Source organism: Nasonia vitripennis, chromosome 2, assembly GCF_009193385.2.
Source record: "Nasonia vitripennis strain AsymCx chromosome 2, Nvit_psr_1.1, whole genome shotgun sequence".
NCBI lineage: Eukaryota > Metazoa > Arthropoda > Insecta > Hymenoptera > Pteromalidae > Nasonia > Nasonia vitripennis.
The window spans coordinates 1,814,313-1,839,341 of NC_045758.1; the positions used below are offsets into that span (position 1 = coordinate 1,814,313).

Consider the following 25,029-nt stretch of genomic DNA (forward strand, 5'->3'; position numbering starts at 1 on the left):
AAAGATTCACGCGGAAAAGAATAAAACTCAATAGAAACCAATGGAAAAGCGAAGATTCTAGAATGCGCGCGAAAGACCATTCGAGTATGTTCCAGTATCGACCGAGCAGACGGGCTCGGGTATATAAGCGCAGCGCGCCGCGGAGAGCGCCAGTACATGAAAAACGATCAAGCGAATAACTTCGATAGTGAGAAAGTAAACCGAAACACATACAACAAAATGCCTGCAATTGGTATTGACTTGGGAACCACCTACTCCTGCGTTGGAGTTTGGCAACAGGGAAAGGTGGAAATCATCGCCAACGACCAGGGCAACAGGACGACACCCAGCTATGTTACCTTCACGGACACGGAGCGCCTCATCGGCGACGCTGCTAAGAACCAGGTGGCGATGAACCCCGCTAACACAGTCTTCGACGCCAAGAGGCTTATCGGCAGAAGGTACTTTTTCATTTTCTAATCAGTTTTGGCAGTTTCAATTTTCTTCGCGAGTTAGCAGAAAAATTCTCTAGTTGACATAACCTCGCTTTGATCAGCTGTCTTTTGTTTACCTGTGTTTAAATGTCTCGACTCCGATATTTTTTTTATTTTCAAACTACTCAAAAAAAATTGTGTAAGTATTGCAATATACTAAATGTACAATTCTTTTCTCTGTTGCAGGTTCGACGACGAGAAGATCCAAAACGACATCAAACACTGGCCCTTCAAAGTCGTCAACGAAGGCGGTAAGCCCAAGATCGAGGTCGAGTTCCGCGGCGAGAAGAAGAGGTTCAATCCGGAGGAGATCAGCTCGATGGTCCTGACAAAAATGAAGGAAACAGCCGAAGCGTTTTTGGGCCAGAAGGTGAAAGACGCGGTTGTCACAGTGCCCGCGTACTTTAACGACTCGCAGCGTCAGGCCACCAAAGATGCTGGAGCGATCGCCGGTCTCAACGTTCTCAGGATCATCAACGAGCCGACAGCCGCGGCGCTCGCCTACGGTCTCGACAAAAATCTCAAAGGCGAGAAGAACGTTCTCATCTTCGATCTTGGCGGAGGTACCTTCGACGTGTCCATCCTGACCATCGACGAAGGGTCTCTCTTCGAGGTGAAAGCCACGGCGGGAGACACTCATCTCGGAGGCGAAGATTTCGACTCGAGACTTGTTGACCACCTCTGCAAAGAATTTGAGAGGAAATACAAGAAGAACATCAAATCTAATCCAAGGGCCCTCCGACGTCTGAGAACAGCGGCAGAACGTGCCAAGCGTACCCTGTCTTCCAGCACGGAGGCTTCGATTGAGATTGATGCACTCTTTGAGGGCATTGATTTCTACACCAAGGTCTCTAGGGCGCGCTTCGAGGAGCTCTGCGCTGACCTGTTCCGCTCCACTCTCGAACCAGTGGAGAAGGCCTTGGCTGACGCCAAGTTGGATAAGCGATCGATCCATGACGTCGTCCTCGTAGGAGGTTCAACTCGAATCCCGAAGATCCAGTCAATGCTGCAGAACTTCTTCTGTGGCAAGCAGTTGAACTTGTCCATCAATCCCGACGAGGCAGTCGCCTACGGCGCAGCAGTGCAAGCAGCTATTCTGACCGGCGAGGGCGGCAAGAACTCAACCCTCCAAGACGTTCTGCTGGTAGACGTTGCACCTCTGTCCCTCGGCATCGAGACCGCCGGAGGAGTCATGACCAACATCATCGAGCGCAACGCCCGCATTCCATGCAAACAGTCGCAGACCTTCACTACGTACTCGGATAACCAACCGGCTGTTACCATCCAAGTGTTCGAGGGTGAGCGTGCCATGACCAAGGACAACAACCATCTTGGTCGCTTCGAACTCAGCGGTATCGCACCGGCGCCCCGTGGCGTGCCAAAGATCGATGTCACCTTCGACATGGATGCCAACGGTATCCTGCACGTCACTGCCAAAGACACTGCCAGCGGTCGCAGCAACAACATTCGCATCACCAACGACAAGGGACGCCTGTCGCGGGAGGAAATCGACAGGATGCTGGCAGACGCCGAGCGATACCGCTCGCAGGACGCAGAGCAGCGCGAGAAGGTCTCTGCCCGCAACCAGATCGAGAGCTACGTGTTCTCGGTTAAACAAGCAGTCCAGGACAGCGGCGACAAACTCACGCAATCCGACAAGGATAGCGTGCTGAGCTTGTGCGACGAGACCATCCGCTGGCTCGACAACAACACCTTGGCCGAGAAGGATGAGTACAAACACAAACTGGAGGACCTGCAGAAACAGTGTGCGCCGATCATGACCAAGATCCACACCGGAGGTGCATCTGGACCCCAGGATTGCGGGAATCAATTCAGACAGGGTGAAGGGAGTAATAACTACTCCGGTCCAACAGTTGAAGAAGTTGATTAAGCCAATGACATCAAGGCTGAAGAAAATAGCTTTGCCGAAGTTGAACATCCCAAAGCAGTTTAAGAAAAAGTGATAGGTTGCTGGAGTAGCTGCATTACCAAGTTTTTTCCTAAGAGACTGATAATTTATTAAAAAATGACTGTTAATAAGTTTTCATGTCAGGGCTTATTGTTCTGGTCTTCCTACTGGGGGCAAAAACAGTAAGTCCTGTAATCAGTTTTATTAACTTTCTGTAAAATTGTCAGTTTGATTTTATTACAGATGGATTATAAAACTGGTTCTGTAAATTTTGTGTGATACTTGTTAGATAGATAAATAAATTTTTCATTTTTTATATAAAACCAAATGTCTTATTATTGAACTATAAAATGCACCTAAATCCTTTTTCCTCTCCTTAAAAACTATAAAACAACTTGCATTCAATTTTAAAGATATTTGTAATCTCTGAATAATTTTTTTCTAATATTCAAATTATAATTTTTTTTATATCTATTTAAAATTAAATTCTAGTAGTTCTAAAAAAACAAAAACGTACAAGTATTAGAGTGCTTTTTGTATATTCATGTTGGCACCACCTACGCTTGAGCGTCGTTTCTTGCATTTCAAACGTCAAAACGGTTATCCGTTGTTTACCTGCGAGTATACGGTTGTTGTTCCGTAATTTTTTATCCTTTTATTGACTAAAAGTTAAGTAAAAATGGCAGAATTCAAGACGCCAGTTTCCAAAAGAACCAGGAGCAGAGTAGCCGAAAATTCGGAGTTCCATACTCCCATAAAAATTCCTCCATCACCTTTTCTAAAGCAGATAGGTTATGGATGCGGTAAACTTTCTCTTTTTCATTTATTGCAAATAGTTATTTTTTAAATTTTGTTGCACAAATTTGTAAGTAATAAATTGTAGGTGTAAATGTTTTTACTCTGGAGAGATCGCCTAAAGTTGGATTTATTCGTTCGCCATGGGCAATAAAAAAACGCAACAAGAATGTAACAAAGGACTCGACGTACAATTCAAGGATCAAATTGGAAGCAGAAATTTTAAGAAAGTTAAAGCATCCAAATATTGTTGGATTTAGAGCTCTCACATATGCACCTGGTGGTGATCCTTGTCTTGCCATGGAAAAGATAGAAATTTCTCTGGGTTAGTACGCGTGAGATATTTTATTTGAAAGTATTTAATAATTTGAAATTTTATTTTTTATATGAATAGGAGATTTGATTGAAGAAAGAGTAGAAGCAGGAGAAGATCAATTTCCAGCAAATGACATACTGAAAATTGGCTATGAGATTGCAAAAGGCTTGGAGTATCTTCATCATACAGCATACATACTGCATGGCGATATGAAAAGCTATAATGTTTTAGTTACAAAGGACTACAGTGTAGTCAAAATATGTGACTTTGGAGTTTCAGTTCCTTTGACCAAAGCTCTTGAAATAGATACATCAACAGATGAATTTATGTACATTGGAACGCAATGCTGGAGTGCACCTGAAGTAATAAGTGGTAAATTTTTAAATTTACTTAAAAATATGGTGATTTTGATCATCAATTTAACAAAATTTTATGTTATTAATTAAACCACGTCTTCTATTTCTGAAATGTGTTTCTAAGCCTAAACCAAAACATGTGGTAGCGTGGCCGAGCGGTCTAAGGCGCTGGTTTAAGGCACCAGTCTCTTCGGAGGCGTGGGTTCGAATCCCACCGCTGCCAATTTTTTTGCTCGTACTAACTAAATACCTTCCAAATTTTTCTCTGCAAAAATTTAAAAGAGAAAATATTTCTCTAATTTTTATATTTATTTGTAACAGAAGAGGGACCCATCACAAATAAAGCAGATATATGGTCTTATGGTCTTGTTTTGTACGAAATGATAGCTTTAGCCCCACCTCATTATGAAAATCATGATGATGATGCTATGGATGTATCTGCTGATGATTCAATGCTTGAATGCAGAGCTTTTAATACCAGCAAAGAAAACAATGATCCAAATAATTCAGATATGGAGGATAGTTTCATTCAAAGTCTCAAAGATCCCAATGATGGCCCTTATGGTAAATTTGATCATGAAATCAATTTTATAACATTTTCAAATTATATTTCAATTTTATGTGGATTTTTTAGGTACTCGACCACCTTTGCCCGCAATAGAACTAGGACCAGAATATGACAAAGTACTTGAGATATTTTATGCTTGTACAGATCGAGATTTAATAACACGACCAAGTGCAAAAGGTGTTGTTATGTTTTTCAAAAATTACGTGAAGAACGTCACTGAAGACTCTGTAAAAGCCTAAAATTTGTGCTTATATGTTTACTTTTCTACGTGCCTATAAGGCTCTATGAATATAAATTTTATATTAGGATTAAGACAAGGTAAATTATTTCCTACAAATTTTAATATTTTTTATAAGAAAAAGTCTTTTATGTTTTTATATAAAGTCACTAATACTAAATATAAATTAACATATATTGCATCGCGAATTTTAATAATGTGAACTTTACGAACAAATTATCATTAGAAATATTATTATGATAATAATGCATACTATTAAAGCTATCTTCATTTTTCTCTGAAATAAAATACAAATAGAGTGATTATTTTACCTCATAGATATGGATGATTAAAAAAGAGTCTATCAAAGTTTTACCATTCTGTGTTTGTTTCTTTTTTCGTTTGCCTTAATGAGTCGATCACGTCCGCTGTCAACATCATCCGTGGCCTTACTTGCAAAATATTCTACACAATTCAACTGTTCACCCTATAATAAGCAATGAAATGATGATTTGTTCTGAAAAATTCATTATATTCACATGATTAAAAAAATTTATTCATACTTGTCTTTCAACTAAAAATGCCATTTCAAGGAAAATATCTCGCACTTCAACGATAGATTTTTCTAATTTTTGTAACTCATTATGCCTTGTTTCAATATCTGACAATTGTTGCTGAGCCAGCTTAGTTTCCGCTAGAATCTAACAATTATATTTACAAAGATATTATATTTGATTTGTGAATAAAGTGTACATACATTATCAACAAACAAACTAGTCTCTTGAGAGTCCAGCATGTCTTCTAATTCTTCACTGGTGATTTGTCGTCTTACTGTAACAAGTAATTCGTTTTATTTACTTTTTTTTAGATCTATAAAATCCAACATCTAAATGTCTTACATAAACGTCTTTGTTGGTGCAAAAGTGATGAACATTTGTCGTGGTAACGCAGCAAATTTTCATTATAATCATGCATAGTTTCCGAATATAATTTAAACATAGTTGTGTACTGCAGAACCCTGATTCTTTTATATGCTGGTCCTTCTCGAGCCGTGTTAAACGTGACATCTTCGATATTAGCATCTTTTCCTAATTCTGAAAAACAAAAACCGATTGATATTTTTTTAACAATGAACTATACTGTGCAAAACGTTTGAAAAGTCAGTGGTACCAAATTTAGAACTTCAATATCACTATGCGCTAGTAACGCATTTTCACTAGTAACATCACCGTCTTCTTTGTTTATCATCAACGATCTTTTTCAGAAAGTGTAGGTTATGTTTACACAAAATAAGTCGCAGCAACGCGTCGCGGACAACATAAACGCATTAAAAATGTTTTTACTGAGATGACCTAACGAAAAATCGACGATGGATCCCTTGCAAATATTTGACAACTTCAAATTGGACACCTTGGACGAAGAGTGGAGCAATGAAGTGTGGCAAGGGGAATTTATTCTCTTTCCTGAACCCCCAGTTGAGTACTCTATTCTCCTGGGCAGTGAGGATATGGAGTTGTTTTTGAGAGAAACATGTGATGCAGTGAAAAAATGGATAGAATTGAATCGTTGTCAAGATGAGTCTGACCAGGACAGCAGAGTGGAAGTTTCTTGGCAGACTCTTACGGCATTGAGCATCAACATCAGGGGTTTGCTAGCTGTCCTGGGATATCTTATCAAAACAGGACAAGCTGCAGGAGCAGATGAAGATTCGCGACAGGCATGTTTAGCATCTGCAAGTTTATATTTCACACTGCTGAGCATACCTGGAAGTAGTACTTACCATGTTTTTCATCCAAATCTGTACCATCGTGCGATTGACACACTAAAAATGAGTGAACATTTAGTGGAGCAAAAGAAACAAAGGATCACGGATTTAGAAAGTCTTTATTTGGAAGAGCGTCCGGTGGCTATGTTAAAAAGTGAGAAAAAAACTCTGGTTAAAAGTTTGAACAGCATTTTATACGATTTGATCACATTGTTTAAAACGTTTTATATGAAATACCAAGCGGATTCTTTAGAAATAACTATAATGAATTTAGTGGAGCTGACAAAGTTGGAAACTGAGGTAAATCATTTCCAAGAACATAGCAAATCTTTAGGAGCTTCGACAACTTCTTTATCTTATAATGCCTATGTAGCTTTACAAGACCTCTGTGATCCAAGACATGGAGATGCGGAAGATGTCATTACACTTATAATGAAGTATCTAATGCCTCATCTTTGTCCAAATTACCTGGATTTACCAGCAAGAGCAGCTAATGTAGTTTGGGATACAATAGTAGGATTTCTTAAAAACTTGTTAATTTCACAAGGAAGTCTAGCAGAGCCTGGTATGGAAATCTTAATTCAGAATTTGTTAGTACAATGTCCAGATCGGTCAGAACCAAGACAGAAGCAAGCCACTACAGTTGCAAAGTTATTTAATCTGTGCCAAGGAGAAATTTTTATTAAATGCATAAGACATTTAATACTTTTTGCTTTTAATAACAAGATACCATACAGAATATTTGCTCAAGAAGTCATTGGGAGATTGTTAACAGAATTGTCCATAAATGTATCAGAAAATCAAGTTCAAGTAAGAGAGAAAGTTAAGATGGTATTGATCGGCACAGCACTTAGTCGTTGTATGGATATTTCTAGCATGGTAAGAGGAAAGGCAATGTCAGTAGTAGAAACCCTTGTTAATAATGAAAATATGACCGTACGAGATTTTTTAAACATGGAAGAGGAAGATAAGCCATTTCCAATGGATGAGATGCTTCTTGATGCACTTGAAATGGATGTTAATCCTCTACCTGGGCCAAAAGCTTTTAATTCTATGTTACTGCAAAGAATAAAAGATGAGCGTGCATTGGTGAGGAAAAGTGCTATGCATGCACTTCAGAATTTAGTAACACACTTCCCAGATTTGCTAGATATAGTAGCCCCTATAATTGGTAAACATTGTAGAGATCCAGCACTGACTGTACGCCGAGATGCTTTGCAAGCATTAACTAATCTTTTGCAGAAATACCCACTTGATAATAAACTTCTGGGTGAGTACATAAAATCTGTTCCACCCCGAATGTATGATGTTGAAACCAAAGTCCAAGAAAAAGTTTTGGAATCACTGCAGAATTTAGTTTTAGATAAGATAAAACCATACACTGTAGATGATAACGAGAATGTACAGTATTTATTACCATGGAAGATAATAAGACAATTGACTGAAAAGAAAATGAGAAAAAATTTATCAAAAATCTGTGATAGTTGGGTAAAAAATGGTGTTATTACTAATGCACTAATTAGTAAAATACAATCACATATTGGATCAGAACATGATGTTGAAACATGGGTATTGCTTACTGCTTTAGCTGAGAACACAAAATTAATGAATATGGACCAGTATTTCAAAGACTATAAAACAATAATTGAAGGTAACGAATTTATTTCTACCTTGAAGTTAGAAGTACTGAGACATACCTGGCAAACAATGGGGAAAGAATATTTGAAAAATATTCATGCTTATATATTTGACTGCCTCTGTAAATTTCGTATAAATCTTGAGTACATTTCACTATGTATGGACATTTTAAGTGTAATAACAAGGCATTTGGACAAATCCAGTGGTGATGATATGATGCAGTCCCATGTAGTTGATTTAATGAGGCTAGCAGAAGCTCAAATTGAGCAGCTTGAAGAAGATGATGAAGAAATATCAGATGAAGGTATCATGATATACTTGAAAGCTATGTGTACTTTGGGTCACGCTTCGTTTTTATGCTCTGAGAGTGTGTCCGAATCCACTATAAGTATTGTACAAGGTTTTTTGCTTGATTGTGAGACTGTCCGAATGACAGCCCATGCTTTGGAAAAATTCAAAGCTACTGGAATAGTTCTACTAGGACAACAAGCTATGAGAGATCGTGATCTTGCTGAGCAGGTGATGCCGATCTTGGGAAGAATGATGGCTAGGAAGAGTATTTCAGAAACTTTAGCACAAGCAGCCATTAGAATAAATGCTGTAAAGGCTTTGGCTGATCTCTGCATTAGATTTACTGCCTTAGTAGAGCCCTATCTGCCTGATATGTGCATATGCATGAAGGATCCTAATGCCTTGGTCAGAGAAACCATAGTCGTAATATTCGTCCAACTACTTCTTGAAGATTTTATAAAAGTTAAAGGCTCATTTTTCTATCATATCTTGACAATGCTTTCAGACAAGGATGAGACAATAAGAGAACTGACGATATTTCTAATAAAAGAAAGATTATTAATAAAAAACAAGACTCTAATTTCGCAGGCTTTCATAAGGAGTATTTTTCATTATAATAATTGTCAAACAAGGTATAAATTCACTGATAGAACATTGAGGAAAAAAGAAAAAGAACTTTTAACACTACCAGGAAAGAAGAATGAACAGAGCAGAAGAATAATTTATGATTTCATGATGGAGCATCTGGATCCACCAAGTAAACTTAAGATTTTAACCAAATTAAATTCCGAAGTACTAGAAGGAGTGAGTGAGAAATTTATAAATGTAAAGCAGTCTGCAGGTGCGTGTGTTCTTAAGGATGTTCTCTATATCGTTGCTAATGAACGAATGCACGCTACGTTTGGCAGTAAAATGCAAGAAGAGGAGTCCCAAGATGATACTGCTGCTGTGATTGAAAGTGCTACCAATAATGCATTGAATATAATTGTGGAAGGAATGAAAAAGTTCAAGCTTGCTGTCATGCTGCAAACAGTAATTAAGTTGCGAGAGTTTTTGTTAGCAAGTAATTCGCCACTGCTAATAGACGTTTCACAGTTCCTTTTGAAATTCATCTCTGAATTTAACAAAGACCAAATCGCAGAAATAAATGAAAATCATCCTGATCTGAAGAAAGATCTGGATCACGACATCAGGTGCATTTAAATTTTATCATTTTCCATTTACATTCAGTTTTCTTTATCCATTTTATTACATATTTTCTTTCTTTCTCTTATCTATGTAGTTATTATTATTATTTTTGTTTTATAGCGAGCATAGAAGAAGACCACAATTCAGCGATTTAGAAAATGATTCAGAAAATGAAACTGCAACTGCAGTTGATGAAGGCATAGAAACTACTGAAGAAAGGGAGGATTACAAATCGGAACCTGTAGCTCAAAGCATGGAAATTGATGAAACGGAAAGTATCGAATCAAATGTTGTAGCTCAAAGCGCAGTAACTCCTAAAAAAGTAGAGCGTAGTGAATTAAAAAAGAAAAATTCGAGCGCTAACGTATCCACGGAGAGTAAATCAAAGGAAGAAACACCCCGTATCACACCTCAAAAACTTCAAGACATTCAACTTAACAGTGTACCAAGAATAGTTTTAAGAAGGATTTCTACTTTAACTTATCCTGGTATCAAAAATTGGATGAGTCCCCCACACGAGTCCTCGAGAAATTCCCAATCATCGGATGCTGGACCATCCACTAGTAGTGGAATATCCTCCAACAGTCCCAGTGAAGACATGTCTGTATCGTCGCCCGACTTTTCTGAACCTGACATATGTACTACACCAAAACCAAAAAAACGCTCTAGGCTGTCTAAGAGAATTAATAAGGTACAAAGCGATTGAAGGTATAAATATTGAATGATTGTTATTTAATTCTAATTAAAATCTTGAGAAATTTTCTTTGCCATGCATTAGTTCGATGTCAATGCATATAGAACTGTATGAGATTATTGTTTGACTTGTTAAAAAAATATTTTTCTACAACTGTAGACTTTGTAAATATTTTTATACATCACGATTAATTAAACAATTTAACCGAACGTACTTCGATATTTAAAAGATTGCACTTTTCTAAGATACTCGCCAGTGGTTGTTGAAATTGTTATATTTATGAATGTAATAACTTATTTATGCTCTCATCAAACTAAATGATAATCGCAAAGAAGATTAATTGTAAATAGATAAGTAGCCGCCTAAATGAATAACTGCAAGTAAAATTCTGACATACCTACCTCTTAGTTTATTGTAGATTCTATGCGCTAATTGAGTGATAGAGTATGTCCGTGTTTCCAGCTCTTTTTGAATTTCTGTAATGAATGTTGAACCATAAACATTGAACCAGTCCGATCATGCAGTCATGAAAATTTACCTTGATTTGTGTGCGCTAGTACATTGCTTTGAATATTTTTAACAATGACGATATTTTCTATCATCACATCTATTAAACCACGGGTCTCTTCAGCCTGTCAAAACAAGCTACTTAATGAATTTGGCAAATTAGATTAGGCGAGTAATAACGATACATTATAAAATAATGTAACGACAGAAAATAATTTTAAAAATCGGTGCTAAAGTAGAATGCCGTGGACGAATGCAATCCTAGCGTAAATGTCGGGATAATGTACGTACTTCCTCGAGAAGTTCGTTCAGCTTTTTGTTTTGCTTCATCTGTATTTGCACATTCCTGAGAAAACTGTTGCTCGACGTCAAGCTGCTCTTGCGCATCTGTGTAAGAAAAGCCCAATGCTTATGTCTGAATTACCGGCACAATAACAATAAACTTACCGCACACAAATCAGGCATACGATCGCGCGTCATGCTGAACGTCGTCGTTTCGCTTTTATCGCCACCGGGAGACTACAGTGAGCGTGAATCGCGTCGCGCGCGAGCAAGTTATCTTCCTTATCTGCGCGCTGTTGATTATTGATAAAAAAAGATCATTATTGGCCGCGCGGCAATAGGCGCGGGCGTTCGCCTTAATTTCAATCTTTTTTTTTTTGCGCGCGCACAATTTGCACTTGTGTTATCAGATGTCTCGAGCGCTCGCACGACTATATACTGCGGCTGTTCCAACCGGCGAATTCAAACGTCTGACACACTTTCGCGGCTCACGCACCTCTAGAACAGCGCTGCGCCAATTCATTTGTGACGATATACTTTGCATCTAAACTGGAAAAGGAAGCTACCACTTGCCTCGGCTAGAGAGACAAGGACAAAGCGTTGGGTATCTTGTGCGGCTGACAATTTCTTACGTTCTTTTGTAACATTTCTCACCTACCTATATCAACCAGCGAACAATGCATGCGTTTCATCGGTAGACTTTTTTTGTATAGATATTTGTATTGTTCCTCGTGTAAGCGAGTAGCGAGACGTAGAAGCAGATTAAGAAAATCTGATAGTGCCTGTGTGCTTCGAAAACATTTCCAGTTCTTATTTAGGCTTATAGGCCCAGTGAAGTTTACGAATGCTTGAATGTAAGTGCATACTTTGAGTGTGCGATGCGTACTATGTAAACTGTGTAAAGTTTGACTAATAATTTCAACGCGTTGATGGGACAAAAAAATATATTTTTTTTTTTTAATTATTCAGATTTATAATTAATGATTTCATGTTGATTATATTGTGTTTTTTTTTATGTTTGTCAGAGTTATATATTGTCAGAGTGCGAAGTTTATATATAAATTAAGAAAAAATACGAGGAAGTACAAGTAAAATACACACCTGTGTATACTTTATCGGGCGTCAAAGCTGATAAGTATTTGAGCAGAACTGTGATATTTTGCAGAATAAAAAATGTTGCATTTTACCTTTATATACATTAACATATAAAAAACGTAGTCCCAAGAAATTTATTGTAAGAGGATTAAAAGTGTTTTTAATAAAAGACTTTAGTTTTGACAGTAATTCATGTAATTTTATTACTTCTCAATAAACCTTCATATACTTTCCTCTTTTTTTGTTTTTGTTAACAATAACAAGAATTTTCGATTTACAATAGTATATCTAGCACTGGGAAGACTTGAATATTTACTAAAGATTTTTCTTTTCCAATTAAATAAATATTAAAATTAAGTAAATAAAACATTGTTTTTACAGCAAAAATTGCATTTTAGAATCGATGACTACATACGAATTACACACAATCCAAACGAAGATTTTGTATACGCTCATGCCTCACTATCTCTTTCGATAAAGATAACAGTTTGAAACATTCGGTAAGGCAGATCAGTCAGTCTTATAGAATTTTCGTATCTCTTCAGAATGATTTTGGCGCACGCTTCTCGCATTTGTAATTATTCAACAGACTGCTGATAAAAATAAACAAATTAAAATCAACAATATTTTATAAATATTAGTATATGTAAGCATTGTTTATATATAATGGACGTATCTTTGTTAAAACAGCTACCAAAGATTGCACTTGATTGGTCGATTAGTAAAGTTATTACTAACGCATATAACAATGTATTTTCTAATTTTTCTTCACAGCTACTCCTAATAAGGAACTGTTATATTTTACAAAATAAGAGTGCAATTGTATATATTTACAATAGGAAATTCTTTCAGAATGGATATGCTTTGCACATCGTTTCAAATCCTTCAATTCGAATGTCAATATACTTAAACCGCATACTAATCATCATCAATTGATTACATTTTATTATTGGAGCAGTTTGTAGTGTAAAGCAAATAAATCATACACGATCGTTGTACTTCCAAAAACGTCAGATTCAAGCCCGTTAATAAATAATTCCGATTTCACTCATCATTGCACATTTTTCACGCAGAAATTAAAACTTTGCTTTGGATGCTTGCGTTACTAAAACGTGATATTTTTGGAAGTAAGCTATTATAACGTTGTAAATCACAGGTATTACGCTCGGTAAGAGTATAGAGAGGGGAGAAAACAAATTTGGCATGATAGTCGAGATATGCGTGCATTAGCAGGGCGCTGTCCTTGACCTAATTTTGTCCTTGAGATAATTGGCAACCTGATTCTGCGAGTGTCTAATAGCTATCTGAAGCGGAGTGAGCCCTTCCTGATTGACCAATAGAGGATCCGCACCCGTGCCGACGAGCTGGCGCGCAACCGTCATATGACCCATTAATGCCGCTGCGTGAAGAGCACTTTCTCCGTTCTGAAAATAAAAATCACAGGTCTTTTCAAGAATTTGCCATCAAAGAGAGCTTCGAGGAATCGACAGATTTTCGATTTGTTTCCTCTGCTATTTTTGCCTCTAATCCGCGATCTCGCAATATCGGCAAAATTATAAGCAATCGTACTTACGGGAAGGATTCCGAGATTTGGACGGTACTTAAGTATTTCACCAATGACTGCCGTGTGGCCTTTGTGGGCAGCTTTGAATAGAGGAGTTGCGCCATCCTAAAAACAAGCATACAGCTGAGCGTTAATCTCGTTATCGGGTTTTATCTAATTAGAAGTACTTGGCGTAAAAATCGTTTACGTAAAGTGTTACGCGTAGTATACAAACACGGCATGAATTAAAAAAATTTTCCTGCGAAACTGGGTATTAGCTAAAATTTTGTAAATGTTCTAAATATAGCGGACGTGTATTATATCCGACGAAAATAGACCAGATAGGAGTTCCTCGGTAAATAATACCCTGAAACAATTCCGATACTAAAAAGAAAAGAAAACAAGGTAAAACTAACGATCGAAAAAATGAGGAAAACCACACACGCGACCCCCCCCCCCCCTAATTTTCCCTCGAGCAGAAAGCCCGTGAAGCGTGCGACACATAGTACACACGCAGATCGTCGAGAAACTCGAGTTGAGCGAGGAGAGCGCGAGCGCGTGTAAAAATCAATTTCTAAAAATACGCGCGAGTGATACAAAAGCGGCATCAGCGAGAGACGACAACAACAAGACAACGACAACTCACGTGTCTCTTGGAGTCTACTTTGGCGCCCGCTTTGAGGAGCCTCCTGACCACGTGATCGTGACCCATTTGCGCGGCGATCCAAAGAGGCGTCGCGCCGTCCGTCCTGGCAGCCTCCGTCTTCGCCCCGTACGCCAGCAGCACCTCCAGTATTCGCACGTGTCCGTTCTGCGCCGCTATGAAGAGGGCCGTCGCGCCGTCCTGAGAAGGCAATCAAGCCGTTATTCATTAGCACATCAGCGTTAATTGAGATAGCAAGGGTTCAGGGTTGCGCAGCCGTGAAATCAAACTGCTCCGATAGTACATAAAATCTCCGGGCACTCGTTGTTGCGCCGTGTGCGTGTGTGTGTGTGTGTATAACACGCTACTTCCGTGAATCCTCGACTCCGTTCTTGCGTGATTCTAATTATAGCAAGCGCATTGAGAGTTGGCGAGGAATTTGACGGGTTTAGCGTGTTAACAGTACTCGAGCACGCCATAGCCATTCGCGGCCGGCCGCACAACAGTGCTTTCGCCGTATATTATGTACACCCGCGCGGCGCAATCATCGCTTCCTTTATCCTCCATCAATCGCTGATGGAGCTGCATTAGCGACTACACGTGTACCTCTATCTATAGATATACCTTCATGTGAGCGTTGACGTTGGCGCCTTTGGCGATGAGACCCTCGACGACATCGAGGTGTCCGCACTGACATGCGACGAAGAGGGGCGTCCCGCCGTCCTGAAATGACAAATCGCGCGTCAATCATTTATTTTTATACAGAAATGTCTAGGCGTCTCATTTGTATGATACAAATTAATTTTTACTCACGATACTGCAGGAGTCAACGACAGCGCCATGCTTGATCAGGATAGTCGCGATGTCCATGTAGCCTCCCTGGGCCGAGAAGAACAGCGCCGTCGTTCCCGTCTGAAAATCAGAAAGTGTATAAAGTTTCCCGTATCAATTATACTCTCTATACTCTACGCTGAGGCGATTCGAGTGTCAGAATACACGCCGAGTCAATTTGCAGCGCTGCATGACTCAGGTAATTTTAAAAACGACCTCAAACCCGAGCGTAATTGCTTTATACGCCGCAGTTTCCCAAGCAGAGCAAAAACTCCCGGATTTTGGAATCGAGTCCCGCACCCACGCAAGTGAATCCTCCTCCTCGCACAAAGGGAACTCTCGGCGAGGTCGGCGACCTATCTCTCACTCCGGGCGAGTGTTGTAAGACTGCAGAGCCAAGTCAACCGGTCCCGATCTCCCGGCACGTGATCTCATGCAGCGTTCGATATTCGATGCACTTTCGCTCGCTGCGCTGCAATAGAAAATCCGACTCGCTTCTAATTGCCCGCGCGCCGTACGATCTCGAGGCTCGTTACGCGAATATATAGGTGGTAATCGGAAAAAAAAAAATTGCAACGTTCCTTACATTTCTCTTCCATTTCAGCGTATAACCTTATATACTGCAATAATATACGCTCGAAATGAGTTTTCGATTATTGTCGGCGCGCGGCACTTTCACTTTGGGAAAGTATAAAATCGCTCTTCGGAAATTTTCTTTTTCATCCTCGCTCGCTCGCTCGCGCGCGTGTAAATTAGCTAATTAATCGATTGATCAATCGGCGCGCCATTTTCTGTAATCTCCGAAAACGAGAGCAGCAAAAATCCGCGCGCGCGCGCGCAGACGTGAAAGTACGGTTAAGCCGTATAAAAGTGGCCATTGATAAAACTGTTAACTTTTTTTCCGTGTTTCATACGCTATATTTACACAGCCGCGCGCGCGCTTTCACGAGAGTGTGCGTGTATGTATAACAGTTAGGAACGAGCTCCCTTCTTTTTGTACGAAAAAAAAAATAAAAAAAAAATCGAAGCGTCCCTACTTTTTTGCGCTGCCGCAGCACATCGAGTGATGGCACTCGGTGTACTACGAGGTTACACGCTTCGCGAACCGCGTCGCAGCGGCAGAGACGGGGGACACAATACCTATCCATTACAAAGATACCGCAGAAATTCTAGAGTCACAGAAAAGACCTCAATGTTCTGCATCGACGGAACGCCGCTGGGATTGCTTTCTTTTCTGATTGCAAAGAACCGAGAGTTATAAGAGTACTTCTTGCTCGACGGTCGATGCCAATTCATCGGCGAATGATTTATACGACAAATTCGCCCGACAATACCGTATACCTGTCGGTTCGATAAATTATCGCGTCGCGGCGTAAAATTCAAAGTGCAACACGCGTCTGGTCGATTACACAGAGCGTGGCGTGCACTCGAAACGTCCTTCGCGTCAATTATTTCTCACGATAGCGTCGCGCTATTAATTACAGACCTATAGTTAATAATAGCTCTCGCACGCGAGTCCAATAAACAATCGTTAGGACTTCTGCAGCGCGGCAGACTAATGCGACGTCGAACACGTGTAATTGAAAATAATCGTTTTTAATTTACATAAGCAGCGCTATAGAGTATAAATATAGAAGAAACTGGATCGCCAAAGACGCCTTTTCGAGAATCGAACAAACAGCCTGGCCGCCAAGAGTCTAAAATTACACGCGTCGAACGACGTCAGATGCAAATAGCCGACGAAAGCTCGTGCGATAGAAAAATTGTCGCCGATAAAAACACTCCAAGCCCGCGTGAGATCCGTATTGCGTAAGAGCCGACTCTAACGCTGCGGGATTACGTGATTCCCCTTCGACGAGAGGTCAACGTCGTTCACCCGAGTTTACGTATACGCTACGTGCAAGCTATGTCTTACAAATCTTTTCGCGCAGTGAAAGAGTTATATCTTTCAAGCCTGCAAAGTGAACGCGAGGTATAGCCGGCGCGTCGAGAATTTGCATTCGAATTACGCGCTATTTTCGTATAGGCTGACGCGCGCGAACCGGATTTCGACTCCATTGGAGATCGGCAGCTTTTGACGAGTGCCCGTTTCCCCCCCGCGAGATCGATTCTAAAAGTATCACAATTGCGCTTTTGTGGGGAATCTTGGGTGTGGACCTGACGCGATTGTCCGAGTGTTAAACTCGCGCGGATATAGAAACCTCTCCTGTAAGTAGCTTTGCTTTCTATTCGCATAGCTTCGCGTTGTTTTTAAAATAAAGAAACGGACGCCTTTCAATACAGCGAATCGTATGTGCAAATATTTTTCAGAAGCCTCGAGAGCAAAATGTATCAACGACGCTCGATTTTTAAAAGCGTGTCAGCGACGCCAACGTCGAAACTCGCAACGGTAAATCTCGGACCGAAAAGTACGCGCGCAAGAAAGTTCGCATAAGCGAGGCCGTCGTAAAAAATAGTTTACCAATGTGTTTTATACGCGAGTGTTCCGGCACGGCGTAACCAATAAAATCTCTATTTCCCGCTTTCGCGTGCAGAGCTTCATAAAATCTTAGACGTTATATACACTATCCCGGCGCATATTGTCGCGCAATAAAATCCCGACCTCGCGGTTTTACTGCGCGAACGTTAAAATTCATCCGCCGCTTTATCGCTCCAAATATTTCTCTCGAGAGCCGAGTCGACAAACTTTTTAGCGTATACAAAAATTGCCTAGAAAGCTTTTTCGCGAGTACATTACGAGGCGCAACAATGCACAAGCGATGACGTACGCGTCTGCATGACAAAGTAGAAGGTGTCGTGTGGGCCGTCGCCCACGAGAGTAAGAGAGTAGAGCCCTCGACGACTTGCAGCGCAAGAGCTTTTACGCACAGCTAGCGGCCACTTCGGTCGATCCTTGCTTTTTGGTCACGTTTCGATCTTCCTGTGAGAAAAAGCCTCGCACGACGTGCGGTAACAAGCTGACAAGGTCGTTACTCTTGAGCCATTGTCTTGTTTTTCTCCGGCTCGCGTCGGAAGTGGATACGTGTGAAAGTTCGAGGCGTCGGCGGTGTACTCAATTCGTAATTCCTCTTCGTCTTGTTTATAATCCAGAGTGATTCTTCAATCGAAGGACTTCGATCTACCGGAACTTTTTAATGACACACGGAGTATACAACGTATACAAGCGGCGCTATCGAGGTGGAGCGTATAATAGCTAGACAGACGGCTATGCACACGGCTCATATCGATCCGAGCAGCGAAACTTTCATGAATACGGAGCGGGAAAACTAGAATGAAAACGCTAAGCCCCAACTGGTCTGCTTATGAATTAGCAAACAGCCTTATCTATATACAGATTGATTATATTCTAAGTATCGCGAGTGACGATATATAGCTTACCAGTCGTTTGGCATTGGCATCGGCGCCCTGCTGCAGAAGCTCGACGACGGCGTCGATGTGACCTCCGGCTGCTGCCAAAATCAGCGGCGTTGTGCCATCCTGCAAAAGAGGCGGAGAAAAGATGGTTAACGTGGAATTCTACGAAAATTCAAGTCTATCATATTTCACGCTTCGATATTATAATACGCGCGGAATTTGGAAAGTCGCGAATTTCTCGTGCATCCGCGTCGCTCGAAAATGCGTCAAAACATCTGTGTGGCGGTCGCCCGATGTTTTTGCGACCGTGACGTGGGACAAACACAAGGGAAAGCTTCTCGGGTTTTTCCTGATTCCGTACAGCCTACGGAATTGCACGGGCCTAATCGGCGGGCCCGCACCTACGCGGGCTATCGGCGTTGGCGGCCATAAAACGGCTTACCAGCCGGCCCGAACGCTTAGGGCTATAAAAAGGCTTACGGCCCGAGACCCGGGGAGGACAGCGGCACTACGTCTGCCCGTGCGTACCCTTAACGCCCCTATAGCATCGGCGGAGGGCAGGAAAAACGGAGACGCCCGAGAAGCCGACCTTTTTTAAGACTCGGTCAGTACGGCTTTGCTCTCCCAAACATCCGACTTTCTCGCTTCTATACTATTCTGCTTTGGATTTATCGCAGCCGGTTAGCACATATCGCCAACATAAATCAACTAGATTTTCCACTTAGCCGAGCTACACGACTAAATATAAACCAAGTCAAATCTAATCTCCGCGACGACACTTTCAATAAACCCTCGTCCCTCCTTTATGCGCCGCAAGCAAACTGTCGTCGTTCATAGACCTCGTTATTATTAGGAAAAAAAGAAAAAAAAAATCGAACAATGGATATCCGATGCATCATCCGCGTTGTCCTCGATATCGGCACGAATAACGAGGTGTCTCTCTCGCCTACGCCATCGTCGGCTAATTGAACCCATTCGCCGGTTGTATAAGCCGGTCGAGATGAAAATGTCAGTCGCAGCAGTCGAAAGGAGGGTAATGTGTGTATGCAATTCGAGGAGGTTTATGTATACCGACCTTGTCCTTGCAGTCGACGTGGACACGACCCGAGTCCAAGAGGACTTGGAGCCGTTTCGCGTCGCCACGAGCCGCTGCCAAGTGTAGCTCCACGTCCCAGGGCGATTCTTTCTGTGGGATTGAAAATTTGGGAAATTAATCGTCGGTCTGCATTACTTTGTTGATAAATAGATCGCGTTTTTTTACTCTTAAACGGTAGAGATAAGTACCGGGTTATCGATATTTTTTAGAATTTGAGAACGGTCCACGCCTACACCTACGATTTAGATGTAAATATTTCAGAAAAAAAAAAAACAATTACCATGCTAAGTTTGCCTCTCTATCTCTTGCATATTCCGCCGGCGTAAACACGAGCATCAAACTTCTCAAGACGTTTCAATAATGACCATATCACGCGTACGCGAATTCATTAGCGCTTTTTTCCGCTCTCGCTTTTTAGGAAGGTGACATCAGTACAGTACAATTTTGAAAAAAAAAAGAAAGTCGCCGCGAGAACGCGGCCGAGAAAAAGCGCCCATAAATCGGTAGATAAGAGACGGAACCGGCTGTTTTGCATACAGCGCTGCAGCGTCGATCGTTTTTTTATCGCGACCGAAATGAAAATCGACGTCAACGTATTTTTGCAGCCGAAGCAGATAGCGGACGTAAACAAGAGTCTTTTTTTGCGTATCGCGATGTGCTGGAAGATTCTACACTCACTTCCTAATGGCGCTCATTGAAAATTCTTTGTTCTGCTCTTACAACAGCGAGATACCGAAGATAGCAGCTTATATCTCCGCTTCGAAAAATATTCGGCAGAACCGAAAGAGCTGACGGCTTTATTCGTAAAATTGTGCTCATAAGGAAACTCTCTAACAATGTATGCCGCGCGCGGCGAAACAGGGCACGAAGCATAACTCGGCGCTATATCAAAGGTAAACACGCCCGTTAAAAAATTAACGACGCGATCTAGGAAAAAAAAAAAGCAAACGCGCTCCGGTCTTATACGCGGAAAGTCTCTGGAAGAACGGACTGAAGACAAAAGAAAACAATATTTTCCCTCGAGAATTCGACTAAAAAATCCTAACGGTAAAGCCGAGTCTCGCCGCGCATAACGCGGCTGTATAATGCACGGCAGAACGATCGCGTGGAATTGGACAGTAGCGTAACACGTCTACATCGCGTGTACTGCCCCTTGGAAAATCGCGCTCAGCTTCCGCGCGCGACGCCGAGTACAACCTGTAGTATAGCAGACGAGTTCGAGAGCGTATACGCTGCACGCGAGGTAAACAAACCTTCATTGACATCTCGGACTACCGCGATGTCGTCGAGGAGGTCACGTGTCCACTGGCTTCGAGCCTCTTCTCCGAGAACATAGACGCAGGATGTGCACAGCTGGGGGAGATACACTGCACTGCGCGGCCTTCGCTTCGTCCTTTGCCCCCTACAGGACGAGTACTGCACAATTATGTGTACGCGGGGAGTGCTGGACACTGTTTTTTCGCAGATGCATCAGCCCGCTAAAGCTCAGCCGGATGTGCAGTCGCGATGGACGAGGGGAGTTTTTTCACCTGTCCGCGGGATAGAGCGATATCCTGATGCAGCGGCTACTGTACTCTCCCTCTCTCTTGTCAGTCTGATGCGGTGACTGTCCGGCTTCCGCGGAGGCGGCTCTACGATACGCGAAGGCGACCTAGTCGAGCGAGAGTGCTCGATGCGACTATACTGACACTGGCCGCTCGCCGCGACTCCACTCGCGCACGCTGCTCTACTCTCTCTCTCTCTCAGCTCTGCTATATCGAATACTTTGCGCTGTCTCTTTGATAGAGAGAGAGAGAGAGAGAGAGAGAGAGAGAGGGAGAGAGAGAAGAGAAGAATGAGAGGAGATCGACGTCAGGTGGCAGCAGGTTACAGATCGCGCTTGGGATTCGAGACTCGAGAGGTAAGTAATTGTTGGATAGTTGATAAAAATCGTTGTGCATAAGAAACGGGCTGAAAATTCTTGCAGCAATCGTTCCGATAACGCAAACTTTCGTATTTATTGTCTCGAGATTTCCAGTGATAAATTTTGCAATATTAGAATATCACGTTCCCGCGAAATCAGTTCTCAGAAGCTATTAGACTGTAATGTCTAATGTGTGTACCCACCGCCGGTACGGCAGGAAACCAGAAGCGCTACCTGTGCCGTGCTCTTGCGCCCCCATTTGCAGAACCCTCCCGCCTTAAAATAGACGGGGCGATGCGCGCCATTGTTGAATTGTTCCCGCGGAGACGTCGTGCAGCTCTGTGCACATCAAGTGCCGCTTGTTACCGCCTGTCGGGAAGAAACTCGTTCAACGCGAAGAAGTTCCGGGAAGTGCCAGTAGCTGCCGGACAAAGGACCTTGGGCGGCATTTCGAAGATCTGTCAAACGGGCATTAGCGTGTTTACGTGACCGAGATTGTTTATTAATTCGATTATTGGACATCGCTGTTTGTTGTTTCGGTGCCAAGCTCGCGTCCATGTGACTTTGTGCGAAGTGCCGTTTGTCGAGCAGAATCTGCTAAATGTATTGTGAGGTCGGGCACGAGGTTATCGTAGAATTAAATTTGGACTTTGTGGGCGGATTCGTTTTTAGGTAATTCTGGAATGTTTGGTAAATTAACCTGTGACGTTTTTTAAGCTAGATCGAAAGGATTAATTGTAGTGGTGCCTTGGAAAATCGCGAAATATGGTTTCTAGCGTAGGCTTTCACTTTTGTAAAGCTCTGACCTGTTGCTCTTTTCTCTCTGTTTATATTTAGGGAGTGCCCAATTGAAAACAATAGTTAATTTTTTGTTTGCGTTTTTTTTTCAGATCGAATGGGAAATTCAAACACAAAGAAATACCACTATGCTCATCGACAATATGCCAGTCAGGTAAAGCACTTGTTTTCACAATTTCTAACCTTAAAGCAGCTGGAAATGAAAGGGACCAAGTATCAAATTTTACTTTCTCTTACAGTATAGCATCAGCGATATCCTTGGGGGACAGTGTGTTGGGACTCCTAGAGCTTCTTGTGAGGAATTGAGGCCTTGGTCACGATTCTCTCGTAGAAGGTACCAATAATTTAAGGCCTAGTTGGTTTGTACAATTAATAATATTTAATATTTTATTTCAGTTGGAGTGACAACACTTTGAATAACCCACTTAGTTTATCCAAGACTGCGTGGCCTGTGCCAAGATTCGAAGCTATCTTTTTACCTGAGTTTCCAGTCAAAGAAACACCACTGAAGAATGAATATGTGTTCATTGATATTATTTCTAAGGGGGCCTATGGTCGAGTATACAAAGTTCAGAAGAAGGAGACAAGAGAAGTTTTTGCTTTGAAGATAATTAGTAAAGCCCAAATAGTTGCTGAGAATTCCATTGATCAAGCAAAACAAGAGGTACGTATATTACCAAAATTTCAATGACATACTCTTAACAGGTGGAAGTCTCACAAATAATAATATCACTGTACTCACAGGTGTCTATACAGAGAGCAGTTGGTCATCATACTTTTATTGCTAATTCTCCGTATCATTGGCAAGGAAGAAAGACATTGTATATTTGTAAGTATTGTCAAAAAAACTCAATAATAAAATGAGTATTGATAATACTTATTAATCTAATCTACTTTTTTTTATTTAGTGACACAATTTATTGGAGGTGGTGAATTATTTTCTCTAGTCGAAGAATATGGCTGTTTATCAGAAGATGTAGTTAGGATATACATTGGGGAGATAGCTCTTGCTTTAGGTAATTGTGATTAAATTTTCATGCTAAAGTTAAGTTAAATGTTATTGAAAAATAAACTAATTGAATATTACTTTGCTATAGATTTCTTACACAATGCTGGAATCATTCATAGAGATCTAAAGGCGTCCAATATTTTACTAGACAATGAGGGCCATGCAATGCTAATTGATTTTGGTTTAGCAAAGTGGCTTCGACCATTGCAACGAACAGGGACCTTTTGTGGAACATTCGAATATATGGGTAATTTTAATGCAAATGTATACGTATGTATTTTATTATTACGTAAGAAACTCAAATATATTAATAACTTTATGTAATTTCAGCTCCTGAAATCGTAAAGAGACAGTATTATGGACATGAAGCAGACTGGTGGTCGTTGGGTGTGCTGGCTTGCTTTCTTCTTACAAATCAGGTTTGTTGTGATACATAATTATTTTACCTAATAATATTATTTTTGCAAAGTTATGGTAAATTTCATATCGTTGACTTCTATTAGCCTAATTTGATTACCAAATTGATATGAACAATATTTAAAATAACACAAAATCATTTATTTATATATATATATAAAAAAAATGTCTGATTGTGCATAAGTAAACAAGTTTATATATATAGATATCTAAACGTATGATCTGCGCTCAAGAATCGAAAGCCACTCGACTCCGTGGCGCAACGGTAGCGCGTCTGACTCCAGATCAGAAGGTTGCGTGTTCAAATCACGTCGGGGTCAAAATTTTTTTTGTTTATTTTATGGCAAAAATCAATTTTTTTATATTGCGCACGCTTACCAATTTTGTTTTATTGCTATCAATGACAAAAAATATATTTGTCGGACATTTTTTTCAATTTTAAATGTATGCATCAGAATGTCATTCTGTGTATAAAATAAGTAGGTGTGGTGAGTGCACCCTCAAAAATAGAAGACCTTAATTTTTCGACCGTAAAGTGTCCGACTTCTCGTAGAATGGCTTATATAAATATCAATGTTGATAAAATTATGGTTTTCAAAAACCATTGTTGAACGCTTGATAACAAATTCATTGATACGTCGACCTTATGGAGGTCTCAGGAGTCATAGACATTCTGAATGTTCGTGACAGTGCTTCCAAAAGCAAAAGAAAACGCCCCCGGGTGGGCTCGAACCACCAACCTTTCGGTTAACAGCCGAACGCGCTAGCCGATTGCGCCACGGAGGCCACGACGAGTCGAATTTCTATGTATATTTTGCCCTAGAAAACATATTCTATGCTTCTCTAGCCATCCATGCGATAATACATGTTAAAATAATGAAAAAAAAACTGCAAAAATATCGCTAATTCACCTTCAGAGAGACTAACTATTTCGTTCAGTAAAGCAAAAGGGAATTTATAGTCTAAGCATCAATACAATAAATATCTAGTTATTGATATATTTTACTGCAAATTTTATACATTTTAATAGCAGAATTTAATTTAAAAGCAGTGATGGCTTGGTAAATTAATTTGATCGTAGTCGAGTTATATTCTACTGTAATGCATGAGCGCCGTAAAACACGTAGACTTCACGTAGGTAATCCTTATTGATTTTATCCTTCCCTGTGTGCCGCTAGATGGCCTATTTCTGTAATTATTTATGAGGCACCATGTTCAACAATATTCTTTATGGTTTCTATGCTAACAGACTTTCATCTCTAATTATGTCGGTCACAAATTTAAGACTTAATTACTATTCTGCCTTAGGTACATTAAAAACGATTTCTACCTTACCGACGC

At 40.7% G+C, this 25,029-nt stretch overlaps 6 protein-coding genes and 3 non-coding genes across 11 annotated transcripts in view; 6 read left to right on the top strand and 3 right to left on the bottom strand.

Annotated features, from left to right (window-relative positions):
- Window positions 1–138: 138 nt before the first annotated feature.
- On the top strand, window positions 139–2,705 carry LOC100114907 (heat shock protein 68). The gene is made up of 2 exons (XM_001599723.4): window positions 139–440; window positions 660–2,705. Exons 1-2 carry the CDS (start codon window positions 157–159, stop codon window positions 2,362–2,364), a joined length of 1,989 nt encoding a protein of 662 aa, XP_001599773.3. The 5' UTR covers window positions 139–156; the 3' UTR covers window positions 2,365–2,705.
- A 250-nt stretch (window positions 2,706–2,955) lies between these two features.
- LOC100114951 (lymphokine-activated killer T-cell-originated protein kinase) lies at window positions 2,956–5,377 on the top strand. The gene is made up of 5 exons (XM_001599749.6): window positions 2,956–3,185; window positions 3,266–3,502; window positions 3,572–3,865; window positions 4,171–4,413; window positions 4,484–5,377. Exons 1-5 carry the CDS (start codon window positions 3,062–3,064, stop codon window positions 4,654–4,656), a joined length of 1,071 nt encoding a protein of 356 aa, XP_001599799.1. The 5' UTR covers window positions 2,956–3,061; the 3' UTR covers window positions 4,657–5,377.
- TRNAL-AAG lies at window positions 3,991–4,072 on the top strand. The gene has a single exon. It is a non-coding gene; the product is annotated as a tRNA-Leu (tRNA).
- Window positions 4,763–11,125, bottom strand: LOC100114992 (syntaxin-1A-like). Its single transcript, XM_031923261.2, has 8 exons — window positions 11,009–11,125; window positions 10,749–10,842; window positions 10,612–10,686; window positions 5,534–5,728; window positions 5,392–5,465; window positions 5,198–5,335; window positions 5,011–5,121; window positions 4,763–4,932 (listed from the first exon to the last, which is right to left on the bottom strand). The coding sequence occupies exons 1-8, from the start codon at window positions 11,102–11,104 to the stop codon at window positions 4,861–4,863; spliced, it is 855 nt and encodes a 284-aa protein (XP_031779121.1). The 5' UTR covers window positions 11,105–11,125; the 3' UTR covers window positions 4,763–4,860.
- LOC100115028 (condensin-2 complex subunit D3) lies at window positions 5,822–12,283 on the top strand. Its single transcript, XM_001599809.5, has 2 exons — window positions 5,822–9,521; window positions 9,637–12,283. The coding sequence occupies exons 1-2, from the start codon at window positions 6,004–6,006 to the stop codon at window positions 10,220–10,222; spliced, it is 4,104 nt and encodes a 1,367-aa protein (XP_001599859.1). The 5' UTR covers window positions 5,822–6,003; the 3' UTR covers window positions 10,223–12,283.
- LOC100115094 (ankyrin repeat domain-containing protein 29) lies at window positions 12,267–21,292 on the bottom strand. Its single transcript, XM_008211112.4, has 9 exons — window positions 21,091–21,292; window positions 20,815–20,963; window positions 19,541–19,651; window positions 18,490–18,588; window positions 15,094–15,192; window positions 14,905–15,003; window positions 14,284–14,481; window positions 13,668–13,763; window positions 12,267–13,518 (listed from the first exon to the last, which is right to left on the bottom strand). The coding sequence occupies exons 2-9, from the start codon at window positions 20,824–20,826 to the stop codon at window positions 13,321–13,323; spliced, it is 912 nt and encodes a 303-aa protein (XP_008209334.1). The 5' UTR covers window positions 20,827–20,963; window positions 21,091–21,292; the 3' UTR covers window positions 12,267–13,320.
- Window positions 21,218–25,029, top strand: part of LOC103316670 (serine/threonine-protein kinase S6KL) — a 40,794-nt gene continuing 36,982 nt past the window's right edge. Inside the window, exons 1-8 of one of the 3 annotated variants that reach the window (XM_031923259.2) lie at window positions 21,218–21,461; window positions 22,355–22,416; window positions 22,502–22,596; window positions 22,659–22,926; window positions 23,007–23,091; window positions 23,171–23,278; window positions 23,360–23,518; window positions 23,602–23,690. In XM_031923259.2, the coding sequence (XP_031779119.1) occupies window positions 22,360–22,416; window positions 22,502–22,596; window positions 22,659–22,926; window positions 23,007–23,091; window positions 23,171–23,278; window positions 23,360–23,518; window positions 23,602–23,690 (861 nt within the window). In that variant the 5' untranslated portion in view covers window positions 21,218–21,461; window positions 22,355–22,359. Of the gene's footprint in view, window positions 21,462–21,816; window positions 22,137–22,354; window positions 22,417–22,501; window positions 22,597–22,658; window positions 22,927–23,006; window positions 23,092–23,170; window positions 23,279–23,359; window positions 23,519–23,601; window positions 23,691–25,029 lie in introns of those variants that run through there. The other 2 variants (XR_004344659.1, XM_031923258.1) reach the window with 2 other exon arrangements.
- On the top strand, window positions 23,937–24,008 carry TRNAW-CCA. The gene has a single exon. It is a non-coding gene; the product is annotated as a tRNA-Trp (tRNA).
- TRNAN-GUU lies at window positions 24,401–24,474 on the bottom strand. Its single transcript has one exon. It is a non-coding gene; the product is annotated as a tRNA-Asn (tRNA).

Bases quoted from the DNA above. Each gene is read 5' to 3' on its own strand.
- LOC100114951 (XM_001599749.6), top strand. From the start codon at position 3,062: ATGGCAGAATTCAAGACGCCAGTTTCCAAAAGAACCAGGAGCAGAGTA. The intron at 3,186-3,265 runs GTAAACTTTCTC...AATAAATTGTAG, and splicing joins GCAGATAGGTTATGGATGCG to GTGTAAATGTTTTTACTCTG. The intron at 4,414-4,483 runs GTAAATTTGATC...TGGATTTTTTAG, and splicing joins TCCCAATGATGGCCCTTATG to GTACTCGACCACCTTTGCCC.
- LOC100114992 (XM_031923261.2), bottom strand. From the start codon at position 11,104: ATGCGCAAGAGCAGCTTGACGTCGAGCAACAGTTTTCTCAGGAATGTG. The intron at 5,729-10,611 runs GTAGGTATGTCA...TTTGTTTTTCAG, and splicing joins AATCTACAATAAACTAAGAG to AATTAGGAAAAGATGCTAAT. The intron at 4,933-5,010 runs GTAAAACTTTGA...ATTTTATTTCAG, and splicing joins AAAGAAACAAACACAGAATG to AGAAAAATGAAGATAGCTTT.
- LOC100115028 (XM_001599809.5), top strand. From the start codon at position 6,004: ATGGATCCCTTGCAAATATTTGACAACTTCAAATTGGACACCTTGGAC. The intron at 9,522-9,636 runs GTGCATTTAAAT...TTTGTTTTATAG, and splicing joins GATCTGGATCACGACATCAG to CGAGCATAGAAGAAGACCAC.
- LOC100115094 (XM_008211112.4), bottom strand. The intron at 15,193-18,489 runs GTAAGCTATATA...TCTGATTTTCAG, and splicing joins ATGCCAATGCCAAACGACTG to ACGGGAACGACGGCGCTGTT. The intron at 13,764-14,283 runs GTGAGTTGTCGT...GCTTGTTTTTAG, and splicing joins AAGTAGACTCCAAGAGACAC to GATGGCGCAACTCCTCTATT.
- LOC100114907 (XM_001599723.4), top strand. From the start codon at position 157: ATGAAAAACGATCAAGCGAATAACTTCGATAGTGAGAAAGTAAACCGA. The intron at 441-659 runs GTACTTTTTCAT...TCTCTGTTGCAG, and splicing joins AAGAGGCTTATCGGCAGAAG to GTTCGACGACGAGAAGATCC.